The sequence below is a fragment of the Oryx dammah genome, unplaced genomic scaffold (genome assembly GCF_014754425.2).
Source record: "Oryx dammah isolate SB20612 unplaced genomic scaffold, SCBI_Odam_1.1 HiC_scaffold_2, whole genome shotgun sequence".
NCBI classification, from domain to species: domain Eukaryota; kingdom Metazoa; phylum Chordata; class Mammalia; order Artiodactyla; family Bovidae; genus Oryx; species Oryx dammah.
Window position 1 is genome coordinate 190375801 of NW_024070186.1, and position 24898 is coordinate 190400698.

A 24898-nucleotide genomic window follows, 5' to 3' on the forward strand; every position below is an offset into this window, starting at 1 on the left:
CGACCAGGACTGGCAGTCCCATGGGCCTGGATCAGGCCGAGAGCGCGCGCAAGGAGGAGCGCTGCCTCAGGAGCCAGGGGGACCAGGAGCAGGTGCGCGGCTCCGGGGACAGAGGCCCACTCTGGTAAACTCTGGGCCACGCCCACAGCTGGCTGGCCACGCCCACACTGCCCGCCCCTTCCCCGCGGATCTCGGGCCGCTGGCAGCACCCCCCTCCCCACGCCTCCTTGCTGCGGGTAGAGTGGTGGAGTGTCAAGCAGGTTATGCTTTTCACCCCATCCCTCGGAGAATTCCTTTCCGAGCGCTGGGGTGAGGGCGAGGTGGGCAGGAGCGAGGGCCTGGGGCGCAGGTCTCGGCCCCGCCCTCTCGGCAGCCCGCACCCTGGCGCCTTGAGCCACTCCTGGCCAAGTGCTTCCTCCCGGGGCGCTTTAGTGAAGGGAGAAGGGGGCCACGTCACTGTCCCCAGGCCTGGGAGAGCGCGGCTCCGCCCCTCCCTCCCCCGCCGGAGCGCTGGGCCGGGATCGAAGACTAACCGGCCCCTTCCTAGGGGCCAGCCCAGTCGCAGCCGCCCGCCTACAAAGCCACAGGCAGGTGCAGGCGCAGCCGCTGCGCCAGCCGGGAGAGCGGAGCCGTTAGTGCGCGCCGCCCTTGTGTCTGTCCGTCCGTCCGTCCGTCAAGCGGGGAGTCAGTCCGTCGGCGGCACCGCCGCTCCAGCCCAGGCCCCAGCGGCCCCGGCCCCTCGTCGTCCCGCACGTGGAGCCGCCCGGCAGAGCCGGCTTTGGCGCGGCAGCCATGTCCATGGGCCTGGAGATCGCGGGCACCTCGCTGGCTGTGCTGGGCTGGCTGTGCACCATCGTGTGCTGCGCGCTGCCCATGTGGCGCGTGACGGCCTTCATCGGCAGCAGCATCATCACGGCGCAGATCACCTGGGAGGGCCTGTGGATGAACTGCGTGGTGCAGAGCACCGGCCAGATGCAGTGCAAGGTGTACGACTCGCTGCTGGCGCTGCCGCAGGACCTGCAGGCGGCCCGCGCCCTCATCGTCATCGCCATCCTACTGGCCTTCTTCGGGCTCCTCGTGGCGCTGGTGGGCGCCCAGTGCACCAACTGCGTGCAGGACGACACGGCCAAGGCCAAGATCACCATCGTGGCGGGCGTGCTTTTCCTGGTGGCCGCCCTGCTTACACTCGTGCCGGTGTCCTGGTCGGCCAACACCATCATCCGGGACTTCTACAACCCGTTGGTGCCCGAGGCTCAGAAGCGCGAGATGGGCTCCGCCCTGTACGTGGGCTGGGCGGCGTCGGCGCTGCAGCTGCTGGGGGGCGCGATGCTCTGCTGCTCCTGCCCGCCGCGCGACAACTACGCGCGGACCAAGGTCTTCTACTCGGCGCCGCGCTCCACCGGGCCCGTCACGGGCACCAGCACGGCCTACGACCGCAAAGACTACGTCTGATGGGGCGACCGCAGGAAGTCCCGACCACTCCCACAAGCTGGCGCGCCCACCAGTCCTGCGTGCAGCCTTGCATCAGAGACCAGCCCCCGCCCCCCAGATGCCTGTCTGCTCCCTCACTGGACTGGGAGGGGCCCGCCCGGCACCCCCTTCCCCAGCTGCTAGCCCTCCTCGGCCCAGGGAGCAGGATTGTGGAGCCCAGGGGGCCTGCCGGCACGAACCTTTGAAACCTTGCCCCTCTGGTGCGCGGAACTGGGGTGACCAACGCTACTTGCCCGCCCGGCCGGACTGTGGCCACAAAGTTCTCTTTGCGCAGGGACCCGCAGCTTTGAAAAGGGACCACGACATTTTTCAATAAAAATCTTTCGTTTTGCAGTTGCTGGCGCCTCCTTGTCCTGAGCGCGGACAGGCCTCCACCTTCTTGCAGAACTTCCTCATCCCAACCCCCACCCCACCCCCGACCCGCGTGCGACCCCCAAGGATTGGCCCTGGCTGAATTCTGTGCTCCGGCTGTGGGATGAACCTTAGAGAGTTTCAATAAGTTGTAAACTGAGCTGGGTACTCACTAGCTAGCTGGTCCTTTGGCCTATTCACTGGGGATTCAGACAAGGAAGGCCCACTCCGGAGGGGCGGGCAGGTGCACTCCTGGGCATGGAGGAGGTGGGGGGATGTCAGGGACCCCCTTCAGGTTTGCACCTGGGACACCAGCCCTCCAAAGCACTCCCCAATGCCTGAATCGCCCTGCGGTGTGTGAAAGAGCACATTCAATGCTATGATTTCATATTTGGGAAAGGAGAACAAAAAGATCTATTGTTTTGGTAAAACACACCACCAAAGGAAACTGGGTAGAATTGTGTCCCCAGGAGGAGAGAAGAGAGAGGGGCCTCATTTTTTCCCCTGAAACCCTTGAGGGAAGGAAGGGTAGGTGGGGGGGAGGGGGTACTCAGAACTCTCTGGTGACACTCTAATACTTAAGGTAAACAAGGCTGGAAGCACTTGTGTCTCGGAGAAGGTGTAGGAGGTTCAGGCAGTGGGAAAGGGGCCCAGTGTCCAGAGCCAGGAAAGTGGGATTTCACCTGGCTGGGTAGATAGCAAGGTGAGGGAGGAAGTGGTGATGGGGCCCTGGAGAGGCCAAGTCACTTGGGAGTCTCGTGTGCAGAATTACAGACCCTGGATTGTACTGGATTGTTACCGAAATTGTGGAAGGGAGGTACCTGATCAGACTTATGCTCTAGAATAACCTCTCCAGCTGGCCCTGCGGAACTGGGACTCAGGTGGAGGGATGAAGGCAGGAGACCGTCCTAGAGGCTGTGCAGCTGTCATCATGTGAGAGGATGCAGCCCAGAAATAAAGTAGGGATGGGGGAACAGGGGACCACGCCTGATGGGGAGGGTGGCAGGGAGTGCTGTGAAAGAGGCAGGATGAGCCAGAGCCAGGCTGGAGAACCATTTGGGTATGTGGGGAGAGACAGCAGAAAAAGCTGGGTTAACCCAAATTTTTTGCCTTAGGTCAGTGATACCATTTACCAAAATAGGACCAGGTTGCTGGGGGCAGTTGATGGGCTTAGCTGTGAGTGAACAGAGTTTGGCCAGCCTGTGGGACCTCCAGGCAGAGACGTCCAGGAAGAGACAGGGTGTATATAGAGATCTGGAACTCAGGAGTGGTAAACCTGCTGTTGTTAGGATACATATGGCAACCGAAACCAGGGAAGTAGATGAGGTCAGTCTAGAAACTAAAGAGAAAAAAAAGAGTTTCAAGAAGGCGGGCATTGGCAATGGTGTCGGAGGCTGCGGAAGTCTTCAGGCAAGAAGCCTGAGAATTCAGATCACTGAGCTGGTCACTGGTGGCCTTAGCAAGAGGCCTGACGCCGCACACAGTGGACAGACAAATGGGTGGGAGATGAGAAGCAGAAACAGAACATGTAGGCCATGCGTCATAGAGATTTGCGGCTTCCAGGCCAGGAGAGCAACTTGCAAAAGAGCAAGGACAGGTATTTATCCCAGGACAGGTATTTGGGATTGTAGAGGCTCGCAATTATGTCAAAGTTATTGTATCTTGAACTTCTTGACCTGCAGCAAAGCAGAAAGCAAAAGGCCCCAGGGGCAGGCAGATTTTTCAGTAGAAGGCTTTCAGTTCAGTTCAGTTCAGTCGCTCAGTCCTGTCCGACTCTTTGCGACCCCATGGACCGCAGCACTCCAGGCCTCCCTGTCCATCACCAACTCCCAGAATGCTTTATATTGGTCCAAAATATTCTCCTCTTGTTAAACAACAACTGACAAGTCACTGTGCTTTATTATCAGAAGAAGAGGAAATAGGTTACTGTAAACTGTAAGAGCACCCTGGCTTTAGAGTGTTCGTTCTTAGGAGATTCCTGGAAAGGGCTTGCCATTGGCATTACTCTCTCTCCAACCCAGGCCTCTTTGGGAACCAGTCCTCTGGCCTGGGGAAAGGAAAGAGGGAGAGGGCTGTAAATATGAAGGTGGGGAGGGGGTGATGGAGACGGATCCCAGGAAGAGCTGGAGGAAGTGGACCTGGGTTCAGAGAGGGGACAGACTTAGCAAGAGGGGAGGGGCTTCATGGGGAGGCCTCTGGGGAAGGGGGTTGAGTTGGGGGGAAGGGAGGGAAGGGACTCAGAGAAGAGGGTCAGTGAAGGAGAGGGGGCTTTGTTGGAGGGAAAGTTTCAGAGAGGAAGGAGGCTTAGCAGAAGAGGGGCAGGAGGAACTGAGCAGACATGCCCTCTGGGCCTATCTGGGTGGGATTTGGGGGTGTAGGCAGAAGGGGCCAAGGGATTTACATCTGAACCACCATGGTCTCTGGCCAGGGGCACCGAGCCAGAACTGAAGGGCACCAGGTGGCTCTCCGTCCTGGAGGGCCCCGCAGGCAGGAGCGAGGTTATTCATTTACCACTGGCTTCGAGAGGGAAGCCTGGACCCAAGGCCTCCCAGCTGCGCTGCAGCCTAAGGTTCAGAGCCAACCAGCCCCACCGTGGTCCATCCTGGCACCCCCAAGCTGGGCAGAGAAGGGAGACAGACCCCATCAGATCTTCCCCTGGCTCCCCAGTCTCTCCCCAAGACTGGAATCCCCTGGTGGGTAGTGAGGTACCCTTCCCACCCCAACACGCACACACATCCTTGCCTGACTTCTGGATCTGTCCTAACTCAACCTCTTCTTATTCTTTCTGGAATTTCCAGTCTGAACAGAGAGGTTAGAGTGTGCAGCATACCAACCACACGTTGGAAAGGGCCCCATGTGAGGGGGGTCCCAGGAAATCTTGAGACCACTAGCGAAGAGAAAGCCATCTGGTGTGACTGGACTGGGAGTCAGGTGGGACCCACTCCTTTTCCTGTGAGACTGTGCACAACTCCCTTCCCTCCTGGGTCTCAGTTTTCCTGTCGTTTCAACATAGGGGTTGAGGCCCGCCTCTAACTTGTCTTTTCCATCCCCGTTTTTATCCGTATCATCTCCTGAAGAAGAAAATTAGTCAAGACCTAGAAGGGTGGGATGGGAGGAGTGTGAGGGAGGCTTGAGAGGGAGGGGATATATGTATACATATAGCTGATCCACTTTATCATACAGCAGAAACTAACACTATATTATAAAGCAACTATATTCCAATAATAAAATTTTAAAAAAATTTTTAAACAAGAAAATAAGTCAGAAACAAACTAGCCAGATAAGTAAGGCAGTTTGCTCTCTGAGCCTCAGCTTCCTCATCTGCAAAATGGGTATGCTGTGTTGAGGATTAGCTCAGCCATCCTCTCGATTCCTAAGCAGTCTAGTTTCACCCCATCACAGCACATACTACACTATGTTGTTGTTCTGTTTCTTGTGAAATGTCCTCTACAGAAGGTCATCTCCCCGGCTCAGGGACACTGTCCCAAGTTTCCCTCTGTCTGCAGCACCCAGTGCAGTCAGCACCCATTGATGGAATGATGGCATGTCTGTGTGCATGAAAAGCGCCTGCCACAAAGCTAAGCACACAGTAAGACCTCAGTTAGTGTGAGCTGGTATCCTTACAATTTTGGTGAGAAAAAAAAAAAAAAAAAAGATCTTGGTGTATTCTGCCAGGCAGGAGTCTGGGAACATGAGAGAGATGGTTGGGTCATGAGAAAGTCCTTGGATTTCTTCAAAATCCACGGCCCCTGGAGCCCCCTGCCAGGCCCTGGGGCTCTGTCCCATCCCACCCTCCTCCTGTGCTGCAGGCTGCCCTGGGCTCGCCACACCTGTTCTAACTCTTCCTCCTACTGAGACCAAAAGCCAAGTGCTTTATCAAACAAACACAGCGTTTATTGTGGCTCCCTCAAGGTCTGCAGCAGGCCTGGAGGAACAGACAGTACTTTCCTTCTCCCTGCCCTGCCAGGGCTTCATGAAAGGTCATCCTTGCCAAGTATGCACCGCAGAGCAGGTAGAGAGAGCAAGGGCGTTGGCCCTGGTGCCTGCTGAGGGACCTTGGGTGAGTCACTGGCCAGCTCTCCCCCTCCTCTGTAAAAGAGGGGGATGTTGTCCCTCCTCTATTTGATCCCCTTAAGAACTCTGCAAGGCGGGCTTTGCACAAGGAGACCCCCAAGGCTCGGCTGCAGGCCCTGCCGCCTCCTGCCAACTACCAGTCTGTCATTACATCTCGTCTTCCCTGCTTGTACTGCCGGGACTCCAGCCAGGCTGTCACCATCTTCTGTAACAGCCTCAAGACAATCTCCCATCTCTAGACTCCCTCTTGATACTCTCAATCCTCCCCCTGTTCTTTTTTTTTTTTTAACATTAATTGACCTTTTGTTAAATCTAGACAATGTTCTGATCAAAACTACTTACCTACACTGATGGAGGAGACTTTCCTGTAGCTCAAACGGTAAAGAATCTGCCTGCGAGGCAGGAGACCAGGGTTCCATCCCTGGGTTGAGGAAGTTCCCCTGGAGAAGGAAATGGCAATCCACTCCAGTATTCTTGCCTGGTGAACTCCATGGACAGAGGATCCTGGTGGGCTATAGTTCATGGGGTTGCAAAGAGTTGGACACGACTGAGTGACTAACACAGTCCAGTAATTTTATTAATTCTTATCAATTTTTATTACTTCGTATTAATTTTTATTAATCCCTATTGGAGTGTATTTATTGACATCTTCCTGGATGCTATGCTGGTATCTGCTGTACAGCAAAGTGAACAGCTCTAAGTTTATATATATCCCCTCTTTTTCAAATTTTTATTTATTCATTTTTGGCTGCACTGGGTCATAGTTGCTGAGCACAGGCTTTCTCTAGTTGCAGCGAGCAGGGACTTCTCTCTAGTTGCGGTATGCGGGCTTCTCACTGCGGTATCTTCTCTTGTTTCAGAGCCCAGGCTCCAGGGCACACAGGCCCCATAGTTGTGGCGTGTGGGCTTAGTTGCCTGGCAGCATGTAGGATCTTCCCATACCAGGGATCAAACCCATGTCCCCTGCATTGGCAGGCAGATTCTTAACCACTGGACCACCGGGAAAGTCCCTTTATTAACTCTTCTAACTGAACGCTGCATAATCTCTCTCTTCTTGGACTCCTTTTTCAAGACTTCTTTTGTCTCTTGTCTATTACGGTCAATCTGTGTACTGTCCTATCTCTTCTCTAGATTGTAAAATTTATTGATCATGGAAATAGTCTTGCTTATCCTTGCATTCTTCATAAAGTATAAAGGAGAGTTCCTTTATGAAGTAGAAACTTGACAAATACAAATTGGGTTACAAAGCAAACCTAAATTGACTGCCTGATACATAGACTGACTATTTCTTTTTATGACTTGCCTTGATATAGCCTTTGCCTGCTTTTCATTTGATATATTTATTATATTTATATGGAACTGCAAAACTTTTACAGGTTAAAGATACTAACTCTTATGACTTTAATTGAACATATCTGCCTTAGATGGGCAGAGCTAAGAGGAAAAGGTTTTCGAGGCAGGAATCACAGACTGGACAAAGGCATAGAGTCAGGCCAGAAGTCAGGAGTCCAACCTGGCTGAAGTAGAAAATTTGTATACAGGTCAGCAAGAGAAAAGATTGAAAAGATTGAATAGGGACATGGAATTACAATTCAAGCCAAATTTCTCTGGCTGGTATTGTATACCAGGCCCTTCACTGCCTCCTTCCCAGACCCAACAATGGAGCCCCTGGAGTTGTTCCAGCCCCCACATTTTTTCTTTTATTGAAGTACAGCTGATGCACAGTAACGTGACATAAGTTACAGGTGTACAATATAGTGATTCACAGTTTTTAAAGGTTATACTCCATTTGTAATTACTATAAAATATTGACTATATTCCCCATGTTGTACAGCATAGCCTTAGAGCTTATTTCACACTTAGTAGTTGGTACCTTTGAATCCTTTGCCCCTATATTGCTCCTCCTCCCTTCCCTCTCCCCATCCAGCCTCTAAGGTAACTTTTCGCTATGCGGGGCTGCAGGGCTCGAACACCGTGCAGCAGGGTGCAGGGTCTCAGTGTGCAGGGTGCAGGAATCGAGCCCATGCCACTTGCAACGGAAGTGCGAAGTCTTAACCACTGGACCTCCAGGGAAGTCCCAACACGTTTTGCAGTCCCTATCCTTCCACTTTGCCTTCTGTCCACGTTCTAATCACTAGGGAGTTGGCAATTCACTGAAAATCTGGATGGATTAAGGGCTTAACACAAAAAAACAAACTACGAAAGAAAATGAACTAGAAGACAATGCAGAGTGTTTTTATAATATCACACTGAGGAAAGCCTCCCTAAGCAAGACATAAACCCCAGAAGTGAAAGAAAAGATGATCAGATTTGAGTGCATAAAAAATATAAAATAAATAATCCGAAAAGAAATTAAGAAAACAATGCCACTTACAATAGCATCAAAATGAATAAAAGTCTTAGAGATAAAGCCTAAGCCAGGAGGTGAAAGTCTTGTACACTGAAAATTACAAAATACTACTGAAAGAAATTAAGCACAAATAGATGGAAAGACATCCCATGTTTATGAATTGAAAGACTTATAATTGCTCAGAGATCCATGTCACCCAGTGATCTACAGTTTCAATACAACGAAAAATACCAATTTTTTTTTTACAGAAATAGAAAAGTTCATCCTGAAATTCATATGGAATCTCAAGAGAACTGAATAGCCAAAAAGAAGAACAAAGTTGAAGGATCTGTACTTCTGGATTTCAAAATATTACAAAGTTAGAGTAATCAGATCAGAATGGTACCAGCATAAAGACAGACATAGAGACAAATAAAATAGAAGAGAGAACTCAGAAATAAACTCATATACACACAAAAATCTCAAATGAGTTTCAATAAGGATGCCAAGAAAACTCAACAAGGAAAGAACAATTTTTTCACCTGGATCGCCGCAAGCAAAAGAATGAAGTTGGACCTTTGCCGAACACCATATGCAAAAACTAACTCACGCTAGATCAAAGACATAAACATAAAAGGTAAAACAATAAAACTTTTTGAGGAATGTGGGGCAAAACTTTGCACCATTGGATTTGGTGACAGTTTCTTGAATGTGACATCAAAGGCACAGGCAGCAAAAGAAAAGAATAGACAAATTTGACTTGATGAAAATGTAAATTTCATGCATCAAAAGGCACTATGGACAGAATGAAAAGGCAATCCACAGGATGGATTTGGAATATATTTGCAAATCATATATCTGATATATGATTAATATCCAGAATATATAGAGAATTCCTAAAACTCAAAAAAAAAAAAAAAACAAAACCCAACAACCCACAAAATAACAACTGTTGGCAAGCATATGGAGAAATCGGAACTTCTATGAACTGTGGGTGGGAATGTAAAATGGTACAGCTACTGGGGAAAACAGTGTGGGAGTAAGAAACTTTAAATTGAGCTACCATCAGTTAGTTCAGTTGCTCAGTTGTGCCCGACTCTGCCACCCCATGATTCACACCACGCCAGGCCTCCCTGTCCATCACCAACTCCCGGAGTTCACTCAGACTCACGTCCATTGAGTCGGTGATGTCATCCAGCCATCTCATCCTCTGTCATCCCCTTCTCCTCCTGCCCCCAATCCCTCCCAGCATCAGAGTCTTTTCCAATGAGTCAACTCTTCTCATGAGGTGGCCAAAGTACTGGAGTTTCAGCTTTAGCATCATTCCTTCCAAAGAAATCCCAGGGCTGATCTCCTTCAGAATGGACTGATTGGATCTCCTTGCAGTCCAAGGGACTCTCAAGAGTCTTTTCCAACACCACAGTTCAAAAGCATCAATTCTTCAGCGCTCAGCTTTCTTCACAGTCCAACTCACATCCATACATGACCACAGGAAAAACCCTAGCCTTGACTGCTGCTGCTGCTGCTAAGTCACTTTAGTCGTGTCCGACTCTGTGCGACCCCATAACGGCAGCTCACGAGGCTCCCCCGTCCCTGGGATTCTCCAGGCAAGAACACTAGAGTGGGTTGCTATTTCCTTCTCCAATGCATGAAAGTGAAAAGTGAAAGTGAAGTCGCTCAGTCGTGTCTGACTCTTAGTGACCCCATGGACTGCGGCCCACCAGGCTCCTCCACCCATGGGATTTTCCAGGCAAGAGTACTGGAGTGGGGTGCCATTGCCTTCTCTGTAGCCTTGACTAGATGGACCTTTGTTGGCAAAGTAACGTCTCTGCTTTTCAATATGTTATCTAGGTTGGTCATAACTTTTTCTTCCAAGCGTCTTTTAATTTCATGGCTGCAGTCACCATCTGCAGTGATTTTGGAGCCCCAAAAAATAAAGTCTGACACTGTTTCCACTGTTTCCCCATCTATTTCCCATTAAGTGATGGGACCGGATGCCATGATCTTAGTTTTCTGAATGTTGAGCTTTAAGCCAGCTTTTTCACTCTCCACTTTCACTTTCATCAAGAGGCTTTTTAGTTCCTCTTCACTTTCTGCCATAAGGGTGGTGTCATCTGTATATCTGAGGTGATTGATATTTCTCCCAGCAATCTTAATTCCAGCTTGTGCTTCTTCCAGCCCAGTGTTTCTCATGATGTACTCTGCATATAAGTTAAATAAGCAAGGTGACAATATATAGCCTTGACGTACTCCTTTTCCTATTTGGAACCAGTCTGTTGTTCCCTGTCCAGTTCTAACTGTTGCTTCCTGACCTGCATATATGTTTCTCAAGGGGCAGGTCAGGTGGTCTGGTGTTCCCATCTCTTTCAGAATTTTCCACAGCTTATTGTGAGCAGCCGAGAGGAGCTACCCATCGCGTGAGGCCAGGGGCGGCGGCCGGGAGGAGCCACTCCACAAGCTACCATAAGATCCAATGATCTTCGGGGTATATACCCCAAAGAGTTGAAAGCAGGGTTTTGAAGAGATATTTGCACACTTATGTTCACAGTACTATTCCCAACAGTCAAGAGATGGAATGCAATTGTCCACCTATGAATGAATGGATAAGCAAAATGTGGTATAAACATAAAATGAAATATTATTCAACCTTAACAAAGAAAATTCTGACATACGCTATAATATGGATGAGCCTTGAGGACATATGCTACATTGAAATAATCCAGCCATGAAAAGACAAATACTGTATGATTCCACTTACATGAAATACATAGAATAGTCAAATTCAATGATAAATCTGAAAGTAGAATCATAGCGCCCAAGGGCAGGAAGAGAAGGAAAAGGGCCGTTGTCTTTTAATGATTATAGTTTCAGATTTTCAGGTGAAAAGATTCTGAATATGTTTCACACCAATATAAATTTATTTAAAATGACTGAACTATACCCCATGATTAAGGTGGTATATTGATGCTTTTGAACTATGGTGTTGGAGAAGACCCCTGAGAGTCCCTTGGACTGCAAGGAGATCAAACCAGTCAACCCTAAAGGAAGTCAGTCCTGAATGTTTATTGGAAGGACTGATGCTGAAGCTGAAACTCCAATACTTTGGCCACCTGATGCGAAGAACTGACTCATTGAAAAAGACCCTGATGCTAGGAAAGATTGAGGGCAGAAGGAGAAGGGGTAAGAGTGGATTAGATAGTTGGATGGCATCACAGACTCGATGGACATGAGTTTGAGCAAGATCTGGGAGCTGACGATGGACAGGGAAGCCTGGCATGCTGCAGTCCACGTGGTCGCAAAGAGTCAGATTCGACTGAGCAACTGAACTGAACTGAACTTAAGGTGGTATATTTCACACTGTGTGGTATTTTTCCCACAATTAAAAATTATGTAGCAGAGAAAAATAAACAAATGTCAAAGATAAGCAAGAAACAGGGAGAAAATGTTTACATCATATGTAACAGAAAAAAATGTTTTAAATAACTAATATGAAGAGTTCCTCCCAAAGTAAGTGCTCTTTGACAGCCTAGAGGGTGGGATGGAGAGGGAGGTGGTGGTGGGGGGGCGGTTCAGGAGCAAGGGGACATACGTTTACCTAATGTCGATTCATGCTGATACACAGCAAAAACCATCACGATATTGTAAAGAAATTATCCTCTAATTTAAAAAAACTTTTCATTAGAGAAAAAAAGCATTCTGCCAAACAATAAGAGAAAGTATAGCAATCCAAAAGAATAATCTGCAAAGGAGAAGAAGCAACTATAAAGATAACTATTTATCCTAATAAATGTATGAAAGGATGCACAGCTTCCCTATTTAGTGGTATTTCTCTAAATTCTCTAGGCGAAATCAATTTTTCCCTGTTATTTTTCATTTTTGACTTTTACATTTATTTTTGGCTGTACTGGGTCTTCCTTGCTGTGCTCAGGCTTTCTCTGGTTGCAGCAAGGGAGGGCTACTCTCTAGATGCGGTGCACGGGCTTCTCATCGCAGTGGCTTCTCGTTGCAGAGCGAGGTCTCCAGGCTTGTGGGCTTCAGGAGTTGCAGCACAAAGGCTCAGTAGCTGCCGTGAGCCAGCTGAATTGCTCGGTGGCATGTGGAATCTTAGTTCCTCGGCCAGCGATCGGAGTCGAGTCCTCTGCATTGCAAGGTGGATTCTTAACCACTGGACCACCAGGAAAGTCTCACATGCTGTGTTTTAAAGAGACTTTACTGAGGGGCTATGTTATAGAGAGGCATGGGTAGAGCTAGGGAATTTAGTAAAGAATATTGAGGTATCAAGAAACTAACAAAATAAAAGAAAGAAACTAACAATCGTGGGGACCCTTTATCACCCCTAAGCCTAAAGAAGCAATAGGAGGAAGCCGAGTTACAGGAGCCAGGTTGAAACATGAGCTGTGGGTTACCAGACAGTAGCCACAGCTGTAGGAGGACACTCCCTCTGCTGGAACCACAGCAAACCAGGGAGCAGCAGGGGAAACAAACAGGCCAGCATCTCCCTCTCTCCTCACCTTCAGAAGCCAGAAGGCAGGGCTAATACATCCTGCAAGGTGAGCCTCCCAGAAACACAGGCAAGAGTAGAAAATGGATTTGGGGACAGTAACCTGCACTTTGATGATATCCCACATGATAGAATAATAACTAACAATTTCTAAGTGCAAGTGTTGACTTGCAAGTGGCATTATTATCATCACCCCCATTTTACAGATAGGAAAACTGAGGCACAGAGAAGTTATACTAGTTGTCCAGATTTCACACAGATATCACACAGAGGTGCTGGGCTTTGAACCCAAGTATCTGATTTGCTAGAACTCAAGTTGTTAACCACTACACTCCTTTGACTCTTGTTTTCCTTTTCCCTGGTTGGTGCAGTATATATATTGATATAATAACTGATTTTTTGGAGGGCAATTTGACCACTTCTATAAAAAATAAAGACCTTATAAATATAAAAAGTCTGAGATCTAGCAATTCCACTTCTAAGTAATATTGTTCAGAAATACTCAGTGTCCAAGGATATAGGATATTCACCTTATACATTTTTAGATAACTGGAACAGACCCCCACCTCCAGCTTCAATGATAACTCCTGATTAGCCTAAGCCTCTGGCGGCTGGTCTCTTCCTTCCATAGTTATTGGCTCAGAGTGGGCATGTGACAGTTGCAGCCAATGAGACAGAAGGGAAGGTCTGTTGCCAGGCAGCAGGCAGCCCCCACTTGCCTAAGAAAGAAATCACTCCCCTCTTTCCCCAGACGTTCTTTAGGCGTTCTTTAGGTGGTGACATCGAATTCTATCACCAATTTGAACCCCAAAGAGAACGAGTCTGAGGATTGAGCCCAATGAGGAGGACCTCTATCTGGAGAGGAGGAACCTGAGAGCCCTGGAAACATTTTCTACCAAGTAACTGCCTCCTCTTTGGGGCTCTCAAGTTCCTCTAGATCTCTAGTTGTGGGAGATGTGGGTTTTCTTATTGGTTAAGCTGGTTTGACCTGGGGTTTCCAGCCAAAGGTGTCCTAACCAGTATGACTTGGCTGCCATAAAAGAAGAATCAAGTTCAACATCTCTTGTTAAATAGTCTAGCAGAAAAACAAAAATAAAAATAATAAATAAATGAACTGTGCTGTTGCTGCTAAGTTGCTTCAGTCGTGTCCGACTCTGTGCGACCTCGTGGACGGCAGCCCACCAGCCTCCCTCATCCCTGGGATTCTCCAGCCAAGAACACTGGAGTGGGTTGCCATTTCCTTCTCCGATGCATGAAAGTGAAAAGTGAAAGTGAAGTCGCTCAGTCATGTCTGACTCTGAGCGACCCCATGGACTGCAGCCTACCAGGCTCCTCCGTCCACGGGATTTTCCAGGCAAGAGTACTGGAGTGGGGTGCCATTGCTTTCACCGAAATGAATTCTAAATCTTGTCAATTTCTTGATCAGAAGATAAATTTACAGCACATGCAAAAGAGAGAGGAACACAGACACAGAATACAGTCAACAAAATCCAGATGCGGAGAACTCTATCAGACAAATGGATTCTTCAACAATAAAAAGCTTTAAAAAAAGAAAATGAGGTGTAGGGACCAATAGATCAAAAAAGAACAAAAGACTTATCAACCAACCACAGATATGGGTCTCAACTGATTCCAGATTCAACCTGTTAAAATAAAGTATGGCATTTGTGAGACAATTAGAAAAGTGAACACTAAGGGGATAATTGATAACATTAAGGAATTATTACTCTTTAAAGTGTATAAGTTACTGTTCCTGATGGCTCAGACAGTAAAGAATCTACCTCCAATGCAGGAAACCTGAGTTTGATCCCTGGAAGATTTCCTGGAGAGGGAATGGCAACCCACTCCAGTATTTTTGCCTGGAGAATTCCACAGACAGGGCAGCCCGGCAGGCTATAGTCCATGGGGTCACAAAGAGTTGGACATGACTGAAGGACTAACACAAATCAGTCATCCCCAACCTTTTGGGCACCAGGGACCAGTTTCGTGGAAGACAATTTTTCCATGGACAGGTGAGGGGATGGTTTCAGGATGATTCAAGCACATTAAGGAAGGAGAGCTCAGCTGTAAATATAGATGAAACTTCACTTTCTGGCCAGCCGTTTACCTCCTGCTGTATGGCTAGGTGGCTAACAGGCCGCAGGCTGATACTGGTCCACGGCCTAGCAGTTGGGGATCCCTGATGTAATTGATACAGTGGTTTATGTTTAAAAAACAGAAAAGTCCTAAGCTTTTAGAGAAACATTAGAACTTACAGATGAAATAGTATAATGTGTGGTATTTACTTCAAAATAATGCGGAGATGGGACAGGAGATACATGGGGACAAATGAAACAAGATTGGCCTTGAGTTGTTGAATTGTTGAATTCATCACAATTGTTGAAACTGGGTGATGGGTGATGGTGATCTTATTTCCCTTCAGGTATGCTTTAAAATTTTCCATCACAAAAAGGTGTTGTTGTTTTTTAAAAGGTAGAGCCAGGGAATTCCCTGGTGGTCTGGTGGTTCTCACTGCCATGGGCCTGGGTTCGATCCCTGGTCAGGGAACTAAGATCTCGAAAGCTATGCAGCACAGCCAAAATAAAATTTAGAAGAATTTTAAAAGGTAGATCTGACAAAGTAAATTAAATAAATAAAGACTAATAAATAAATAATAAAAATAAATTAAATTTTTTTAATTTTAAAAGGTAGACAGAAAAAAAAAAATCTCCCTCTGAAATACCTTCTTTCTCTTGCATTGTCAAACTCCACCCACTCTCTACTATATCCTTCACATCAACATATAAACATGTTTGAATATCTCCCATCTTAAAAAAATAAAAGTCTCCTTGCCTTCACGTCTCCAAAGAGATGCCGCCCAATTCTCTGTTCATGTCAAGAGGTATCTCACCCCTGCTTTTGCTTCCTCCCCACTTGCCAGTCGGCCACTCCTGTCTGCTCCTGCCCCCACCCTTCCTTTCTCCACTCCAAGCTGCTCCTGGCAAGGTCCCAGAGGCCTCCAGGTTGCCATGGCCAACGGTCACTTAACTTTTCTATCCAGAGTGTACTCTAAATGCTCTCAGCAACTTTTGACACAGCTGATTGCTCTCTCTCCTCCTCTGAACTCTCCCTTGTCTTGGCCTTTGTGACACCAGCCTCGCCTGGCCTTCCTCCTCCCCCTACACATCCCCTCCTTATCCCTTTGTGTCGCCTTCCCAAGATCCTCTGTCTGCGGTCCTCTTCTCTTCCTCCAGTGCGCCATCATCCCCTTTGAGTGTCTCTCCGTCTCTCCCATCCCCACACCTTTAACATCCTCCAGCCCCCACACCTCTCCTCCAGGCCCCCCACTACCTGCATCACCTGTGTCCCAAGGTGCCGCAACGACAGTGAAGGGCAGTGGTTAACAGTGTGGCCCTTGGGGCCCAACTATTTGGGTTTGGATCCTGGCCCTGCAGTTTCCAAGCTGTGTGACCATGGGCGATTAATTAACCCCTCTGCGGCTCAATTCTTTCAGCTCTTAAAGGAGGGGTTGAACAATACACATACCCTCTCACTGTCATCATGAGGGGTAAATGAGTCAGTGAATATGTAGCTTGGCATGTTAAACTCAGTACATATTAACTCTCATGGTATCTCACGGGCTTCGCAAACTTAACATACCTCAAGTGGAACTCTGGATTCTCCCTTACTATTGGTACGCTTTAGAGGGAAAAAAAGAAAAAATTCCTCTCCAGCCTTCCTCATCTCTATGAATGACACAACTACCCTCAGAAACGGGGTTGTCCTTGATTTCCTTTTCCTTCATACCATCTTCCTCTCTACCCATCTAATTCTTTTTTTTTCCTCCCCCATCTAATTCTTCATGCAGGGGAGTCTCTGGCAGCCCAGTAGTTAAGACTCTGTGCTCCTAATGCAGGGGGCACAGGTTCCATCCTTGGCTGGAGAACTAAGATCCCGGATGCTGCCCGGCACAGTTTTAGAATACAAGTGATATAAAAGAAAATGGAAAATATGTCTCTCCCTGCTTAAACTCTTGTTGTTGTTTAGTGGCTGAGTTGTGTCCTCTCTTTTGTGCCCTCCATGGACTGTAGCCTGCCAGGCTTCTCTGTCCATGGCAATAATACCAGAATGGTACTACTACTGAGCCACCAGGGACGCCTACTTAAACCCTTACTGGCTCTCATTTCTCTTTAATAATGGACCCGTACATGGACCCACCCTAGCCTACCTCCTATATGCCTTTCTCCTCTTGTTTTCTCTGCCTGAGCTTCCTCTGCCTTCTTCTCTGTTCTTCTAACAAGATATAGTCTTGTGCACCTTAGGGCCTTTGCACATACTATTCCCACTGCCTAAAACACTTTTCCCTGATGTTTGTATGACTGCCTCCTTCTTATCCTCCAAACTTGATCTTACCTGAGAACTTTCCTTATCACCCTACTTAATATCCTCTACCCCTGTTACTACTGAACACAGCACAACTGAACTTAATTTGTACTTACATATTTATTTGCTTGTTTCTTTGTTGATGGCCTGTCTTCCCCACTTGAGAGTAGATAGGTTGGCAGTGGGGGTTGCCTTTTTGTGTTCCTTGAGGAAGAGGGCCACGTAATTGCCACATCCCTGGCTCTAAAATTCATATTTGGTAACTGCAGGTGCTTGGTAAATATTTGTGGAATGAATTATTGGATTGTTGATTCATAAAGGAAGTCTGTGTATATGGCGTTGTGGCAATTATGAAAGTCAGTCCATAAACTGAGCCATGCAATAACGTTATTTCCATTGATGCTCCATTCTGCTGAGGCAGTTAGAAAGAGGCTGAACTTCAGTCTTTCTGAGGCTGGGCTACAATTCCAGGATATTCAGCAGGGTCAGATTTGCTGGGGGTATGGTGGACGGGGGTGGGGCGGGGGGCTTCCCAGGTGGCGCTAGTGGTAAAGAACCTGCCTGCCAACGCAGCAGACACAGAGATGCAGTTTCAATCCCTCGGTTGGGAAGACCCCCTGGCGGAGGGCACGGCTACCCACTCCAGTGTTCTTGCTTGGAGAATCCCGTGGATGGAGGAGCCTGGCGGGCTATAGTTCATGGGATCACAAAGAGTTGGCCATGACTGAAGCTACTTTTCATACTGTTCATGGGGTTTGGAACAACAGACTGGTTCCAAATAGGAAAAGGAGTACGTCAAGGCTGTATATTGTCACCCTGCTTATTTAACTTCTATGCAGAGGACATCATGAGAAACGCTGGACTGGAAGAAACACAAGCTGGAATCAAGATTGCCGGGAGAAATATCAATAACCTCAGATATGCAGATGACATCACCCTTATGGCAGAAAGTGAAGAGGAGCTAAAAAGCCTCTTGATGAAAGTGAAAGTGGAGAGTGAAAAAGTTGGCTTAAAGCTCAACATTCAGAAAACGAAGATCATGGCATCTGGTCCCATCACTTCATGGGAAATAGTTGGGGAAACAGTGTCAGACTTTATGTTTGGGGGCTCCAAAATCACTGCAGATGGTGATTGAAGCCATGAAATTAAAAGACGCTTACTCCTTGGAAGAAAAGTTATGACCAACCTAGATAGTATATTCAAAAGCAGAGACATTACTTTGCCAACAAAGGTCCGTCTAGTCAAGGCTATGGTTTTTCCTGTGGTCATGTATGGATGTGAGAGTTGGACTGTAAAGAAGGCTGAGCGCCAAAGAATTGATGCTTTTGAACTGTGGTGTTGGAGAAGACTCTTGAGAGTCCCTTGGACTGCAAGGAGATCCAACCAGTCCATTTTGAAGGAGATCAGCCCTGGGATTTCTTTGGAAGGAATGATGCTAAAGCTGAAACTCCAGTACTTTGGCCACCTCATGAGAAGAGTTGACTCATTGGAAAAGACTGATGCTGGGAGGGATGAGAAGGGGATGACAGAGGATGAGATGGCTGGATGGCATCACGGACTCAATGGACATAAGTCTGAGTGAACTCTGGGAGATGATGATGAACAGGGAAGCCTGGCATGCTGCAGTTCATGGGGTCACAAAGAGTCGGACACAACTGAGCGACTGAACTGAACTGAGCTGAAGCTACTTAGCAAGCACACACATGTGGAGAAGCCGGTAGATGAGGGAGGAGGCTGGGAGGGGGCCCAGGCTGGACAGTATCCAGCCCTCAGGCAACAGTGATCCTTGCTAAAACACCACCACCTTGTCCCCCGGACCTTTTTGGTCCTGTGGTTTGCCCTGTGTCTGCTTTGGGGTCAGAGCTGAGAATGATTTTGCAAGCTGCCTATGGTCTTGCCTGCCTAGTAAACCCCTGAGCCACTTCTTTCTGGTGACCCTGCCAAGAGGTAAGTGGCAGAACCCCCTTGGCATTCTTAGCCAAGATACTTAACCCTACTGAGGCATCTTCTTCCCCTCTGGACTTCAGGTTTTGAAACACAGAGAGCAGCTTTTCTATTCTTTCGAGACCCTGATGCTGGGAAAGATTGAAAGCAGTAGGAGAAGGGGGGCAACAGAGGATGAGATGATTGGATGGTATCACTGACTCAATGCACATAAGTCTGAGCAAATTCCGGGAGATGGTGAAGCCTTGTATGCTGCGGTTCACGGGGTCACAAAGAGTCAGACACCACTGGGCAACTGAACAATGTTTGCCACATGTATCCCCAGAAGCACTGAACACAGAACCCAGAGCACAAAAAAATAGGGAGGGAGAAAACTGGATTAACATAGAAATAAGTGTTTGGAAAGATCAAGCTTGCTGCTGTGTAGGGAAATGACTATGGAGACTGAAATGGACAAGTCCAGCGAGAAGGTGACAGTGATGGAGGGGAGTGATGGGGCCCTGGAGATGGACAGAAGCCAATGGACCTCAGAGACATCTGGGAGATAAAAATCAGCAGAAGTAGGTGAGGGACTGCTTCGGGGTGGAGGAGGTAAGGAAGGAGACATCAGGAATGAGTCCTGATTCAATCTTGAGAAACAGGATGGCTTTGCCCCTGCACATGGAGTCCCCACTTCTGGAACGTCGTCCTCCACTGTAACCTGGTCACAGAGGTTACTGAGTCCTTTGAGCAGCCCTGACTGAGCCCCACTCCTTCTCCTTATCTCCATGCAAGCGTTACTTCTGCAGGGCCAGTCACATTCTTCAGTTTGATGCGCTCCCTCTCCTTTGCATATTTACTGGGCGTGTGGTTCACGACTTCCCCACCACCAGGTGTGTGAGTGGATCGGAGCGCTCCCCTGCACCTCTAGTGCCTGGCACAAGAGGCTCCAAAATGAAATTAAAGCTCCAAAATGCAGGCAGAGGAGGCTCATGTGCGTTATGCTGGCTGCTGTGTCTCAAGGGGAGTGTAGGGGAGTGTAGGCTGCTGGCTTTCAAAACACACAGACTCCTCCACCCTCAAAAGAGGAGGTGTCCTCACTCCACCTACTTTAAGAATCTGTGTGTGTGATGAGGCTGTTATTGGGAGTACAGTGACTGCACGTGAGGTAGGAAACATGTTGACAAGAGTTAGCAGGGCCTGTCGGGGGTTCTGGAGCAAGGAGCCAGTGAGCGAAAGCAGGAGCTGGGGCCCGGCAGGAAGCTTAGAGGGGAGGAATTACAGGTCAGGCCTGGAGGTGGCAGAAAGTGTCCCCAGAGGTGTTCTGGACAGCAGGACTGGAGGATAACGTGCAGTCTCTTTCCTCTACATGGGTCCCCAGGAGCCTCCCCGCCATCTGCTCCAAAGAAAAGAAATACTCAACAAACCAGGCATGTGTGTCAGTCGCTCAGTCCTGTCCAACTCTGCGATCCCATGGACTGTAGTTGGCCAGGCCCTTCTGTCCACAGGATTTCCCAGGCCAGAATACTGGAGTGGGTTGCCATTTCTTTCTCCAGGGGATCTTCCCGACCCTGGGATTGAACCCGGGTCTCCTGCATTGCAGGTGGGGTCTTTATCACTGAGCCACTAGGGAAGCTCTCACTAACACACATCCACTGTGGTGTGGTTGATTATTCTGTTGTTCAGTTCACTGGCTGTTTTCAGAAAGGTGCTTGATACTCAGTCATGTCCAGCTCTTTGTAACCCCACGGACAGGCTCCTCTGTCCATGGAATTCTCCAGGCCAGAATACTGGAGTGGGTTGCCTTCTCCAGGGGATCTTCGCAACCCAGGGATCGAACCCAGTTCTCCTGCATTGCAGGCAGATCTTTCTTGACTGCCTGAGCCACTGAGGAAACACCCTCCCCGGTCTCTAGAACAGTGCCCGTGTCTATAAAGGCGTGAGGCTCCTAGAATATCTGTTGATTATCGAATGAAGGCACACAGGAGCAAATGTTCTCAAAGTGCTTCCTGAGTGTGTGTGTGGTGGGGCGGAGGCACAGAGGATTACTACTGCTCCTGGGTGGATTAAACAAGACAAAGTCTTGGCAGTTTAATACCCTCGGGCTCAAAATCTAGGAAGAGAGAAGCTGGGTTGAGGATGAGAAGTGTGGGAAGAGGCAGGCCGGGTGTCACAGGGTGAGCGGGGGCACCCACGGGGACAGACCCAGGGGAAACCGTAAGGGGTCTCTCAGGAGCCTCAGCGACCCCAGCCTGACTGACTGACACCCCTACCCTATGGGGCAATTGTGGGGGGTGGGCAGGAATTTGCCCTGGTGACCTCCCCCGGGGCACTCCTGTCACCATGGTGATCAATCACAAAACAAGCAGCTTGATTGTCCCTGCTCAGCGGGGCAGGTGAAACCCCGGCCACGTGACCGATACTGGGCCAGGTGCGGTTAAGGGACATCCGCCTCCCTGTCTTAACCCATTCAACACCTCAGCGTCCCTGCCGCTGCAGGCCCCACCTCCTTGGCTCTCTGTCCCCAGCCAGATGGGTGGTGATGAAATACCCGGAGAACTGACTGGGAGTCACACAGCCCGGGAAGGACTTTGGGCTGGGCCAGGCAGGGGCTGCATGACTGCAGCTGGGTCACCTCACCCACCCACGTCTCCGTTCTCTCAGCAGTAAAATGAGGATGCTAACACCCTCTCCCTTCCCAGGGAGGTTGGACCACTGGGAACAGAGATGCGGAAGTGGAGAACCATCGCAGACAGAGAGCATCCTCGTTCTGTACCCCTTCTACTCGCTTCTTCCCTTACATCAGCCTCAGTATATCAGGGGCTTGCCATTTCCCCAAGAGGGAGACCCTCACCAACCACCAGCCAGTCCACTGGCCCATTCCTGACATGCTGGGAGGGAGGGGTGGGCAGCCCTCAGGTGGACCCCTCCCCAACACTCCATCAGCAGAGTCCCTCCGAGGTAGCAAAAACCCCTCTCCTGGCCCCACAGCTTTTTCTGGAGTGTTCAAGTGACAACCTCAAGCCAACTGGTTTTTCTGCTTGCCAGACAGCCAGGCCCTAACCAGCCACGTGATACAGCTGGGGCCCAGGACTCAGAAACATCTCAAGACTGCTTCTGCCCCTAGACCCAGGGTCCCGGCCGGAGGCAGATGGTCAAAGGCTGAGGGCCAGGCTCAGGTTACCCAGTTAGACAGCAGGCTAGAGTGGGGTGGGGACTTACTTGAAACCACCTTTGAAATGTTACGCTTCTGAATCACCAACATGACGTCAACCCCCTTCCCATTTACCCACCAATTCTAGAAAAACATCCTGCCTGTTCTCCTCCAAGGAGCCCTCCCAGACCTTAGGCCAACCCCTTCTCCAAGGCTCAGATGTTCTCCTCACTCCCCTAATGACTATGCTGGCAACAAATGATTACACCACCTGGTGTGTTTAGAGTCCCCAGTGACCTCAGAGCCCTCCCCAGATTAGAACAAAACACCCACCTGTCACCAGCTGGCTCAAGATGGGTGCCACTTTATTAGGCAAGGCATTGATGAGGCCATTTAATTAGGATGCTTGTAACTGTACTGACTCCATCAGGCTTGTCCTAAGGAGGTAGGGGAGAAGCCAGTGTAACCCTGGCTCACCCAGGTACCGTGGCCTGGAAGGGGTGACCCAGCCACCAGCTTAACTGACACCTAAGCCTCAGTTAGTAACTGACTCTCTCCATGATCATTAAGTAAAATTACTATTGCTCTTTGCACCAGATGAACAAAACATGACCCGGGCCTTCCAGGAACCCCCAGCCTATTAGAAGGCCGGACTCTTGACAAATGCTTTGAGAACATGGGGTGGAAGAGATTAGTTTCAACTGGGGAAATCTGGAGAGGTTTGAGAAAGAGGTGGCAGTTATCCTGGACCTTAAAAGATGTGGAGGATGGCCAACTGACTATTTGGATGGTGGCACAGCACTGAAAGCGGGAGGAAAAGTGGGTGACAGAGGACGAGATGGTTGGGTGGCATCACAGACCCAACGGACATGAGTTTGAGCAAGTTCCGGGAGATGGTGAAGGACAGAGAAGCCTGGTGTGCTGCAGTCCACAGGGTCGCAAAGAGTCAGACACGACTGAGCGACTGAAAAACAACACAGCATCCCAGTGGGGAGTAGTAGGGGTTGTTGTAGCCACGCGTTCCGGGAAACAAGCTCACTCAGAAGGACAATGCAGATAGTGGAGTGCAGCTTATTACACCGGCGGGCCCAAGGCAGAGTCACCTCTTAACCAAGGACCCCAACCAGTTTTTGTGAAAACCTTATATGCCCTAAGTGTATGTGCCCAAACCCACCTCCCCAAATTCCCTGAAAATAGTCTGAACAAAGGAAGAGAAAGATACAAAGTTAACCCGCGATTCATATGCCTTAAGCCTAGGTAGTTAACAGTGGACACTTATCAATAGACCTGTGGTCATACCCCAGTAAGCATACTAAAATTTATGATTCTATTTGGTTACACAGATAATTAGGGTATTCTTTTAGGCAATAGAGAGTCTAGGTATGAGCCCTGGGGTTCTTCCATCCGGGGGGCCTGGTTTTCCAGTTGTATGTCGTTTCCATAGGTACTAGGAATAGAGCTTAAAGTCTACAGTCCGGCCCAAGATGGAGTCCTGCTTTCAAGATGAAGCCTGTTCTGTCTGTTTCCTCTTTCAGGGTAAGGACCTGAAGGGAGGTGTGTAGTGTAGTCTTTGGGGGTGCCTGGTTGGTCCGCACCACGTGCTTTATAGGAGCTTAGTTCCTCAACAGAAATTGACTTAGGATCCTCAGCAGTGAGAACGCAGAGTCCTAACCACTGGACCACCAGGGAATTTCCCCTTGATGTTTGTTTGTTTTTAAACAGATAAGCTATTTATTTATTTGGCTGTTTTTGGTCTTAGTTGTGGCATGCAGGATCTTCAATCCTCGTTTCAGCATGCAGGATCATGTATATATATATATAATTTCATTTGCTTGTTTTTGGCTGTGCTGGGTCTTAGTTGCTGCACGAGCTTTTCTCTATTTGCGGCGAGCAGGGGCTACACTTTGTGGCAGTTCAACGGCCTCTCATTGTGGTGGCTTCTCTTGTTGCAGCTCCTGGGCTCTAGGACACAGGCTCAATAGTTACAGCGCAGAGGACCAGTTACTCCGTAAAATGTGGGATCTTCCCAGACCAGGAATAAGACTGGCATCTCTTGCATTGCAGGCAGAGATTCTCCACCACTGAGCCACCAGGGAAGCCCATGCAGAATCTTTGTTGCAGCATGTGGGATCTAGTTCTCTGACCAGGTTTCAAACCCAGGCCCCTGCATCGGGAGCATGGAGCCTTAGCCACTGGACCACCAAGGAAGTCCCTCTCCTGATGGTTTCTGAGCAGAATGCCTTAGAAAGAGCAGCTACTCTTGTAACTGCTGAAGGCTTGACTGCTGCGGAAGCCAGCTGAGACTTGAGACGTCGCCACTGCCACCATTAGCCCAGACAAGGAAGAGAACATGGCAGCCCATCAGGGTTCCAAAAACGGGGTGACATCCCTGCACGATGTGCTGAGCGGGTGGGAGGATTATTTTTTAATATTTAATATTTCTCTGCTGATAAATGGGGGGCGTGGTGAGCACAGCTGAACCCAATACAGCTCAGTGCACTAAGCAAATGCCCTCTCTAGTACAAACAACTGGCCTCCCACCTTGACTCGCAGACCGGAGAGTCCGGTTCTACAGCTTGTAAAAGTTATTTGCCTCGGTTTCCCCATCTGTAAAGGGCGGGGAGGCGGGCAGGTTGGAGACGACCTCTAGAGTCTCTCCAAGCTCCTTCTAGAGTCGACTTCAAGATTAGTGAGAGGTGTTCTGCTCCTTCTG

General features: G+C 48.9%; 1 protein-coding gene across 1 annotated transcript; it reads left to right on the plus strand.

Moving 5' to 3' along the window:
- Positions 1 to 554: 554 nt before the first annotated feature.
- On the plus strand, positions 555 to 1827 carry CLDN3 (claudin 3). The gene has a single exon (XM_040260999.1). It carries the CDS (start codon positions 793 to 795, stop codon positions 1450 to 1452), a length of 660 nt encoding a protein of 219 aa, XP_040116933.1. The 5' UTR covers positions 555 to 792; the 3' UTR covers positions 1453 to 1827.
- Positions 1828 to 24898: the final 23071 nt, after the last annotated feature.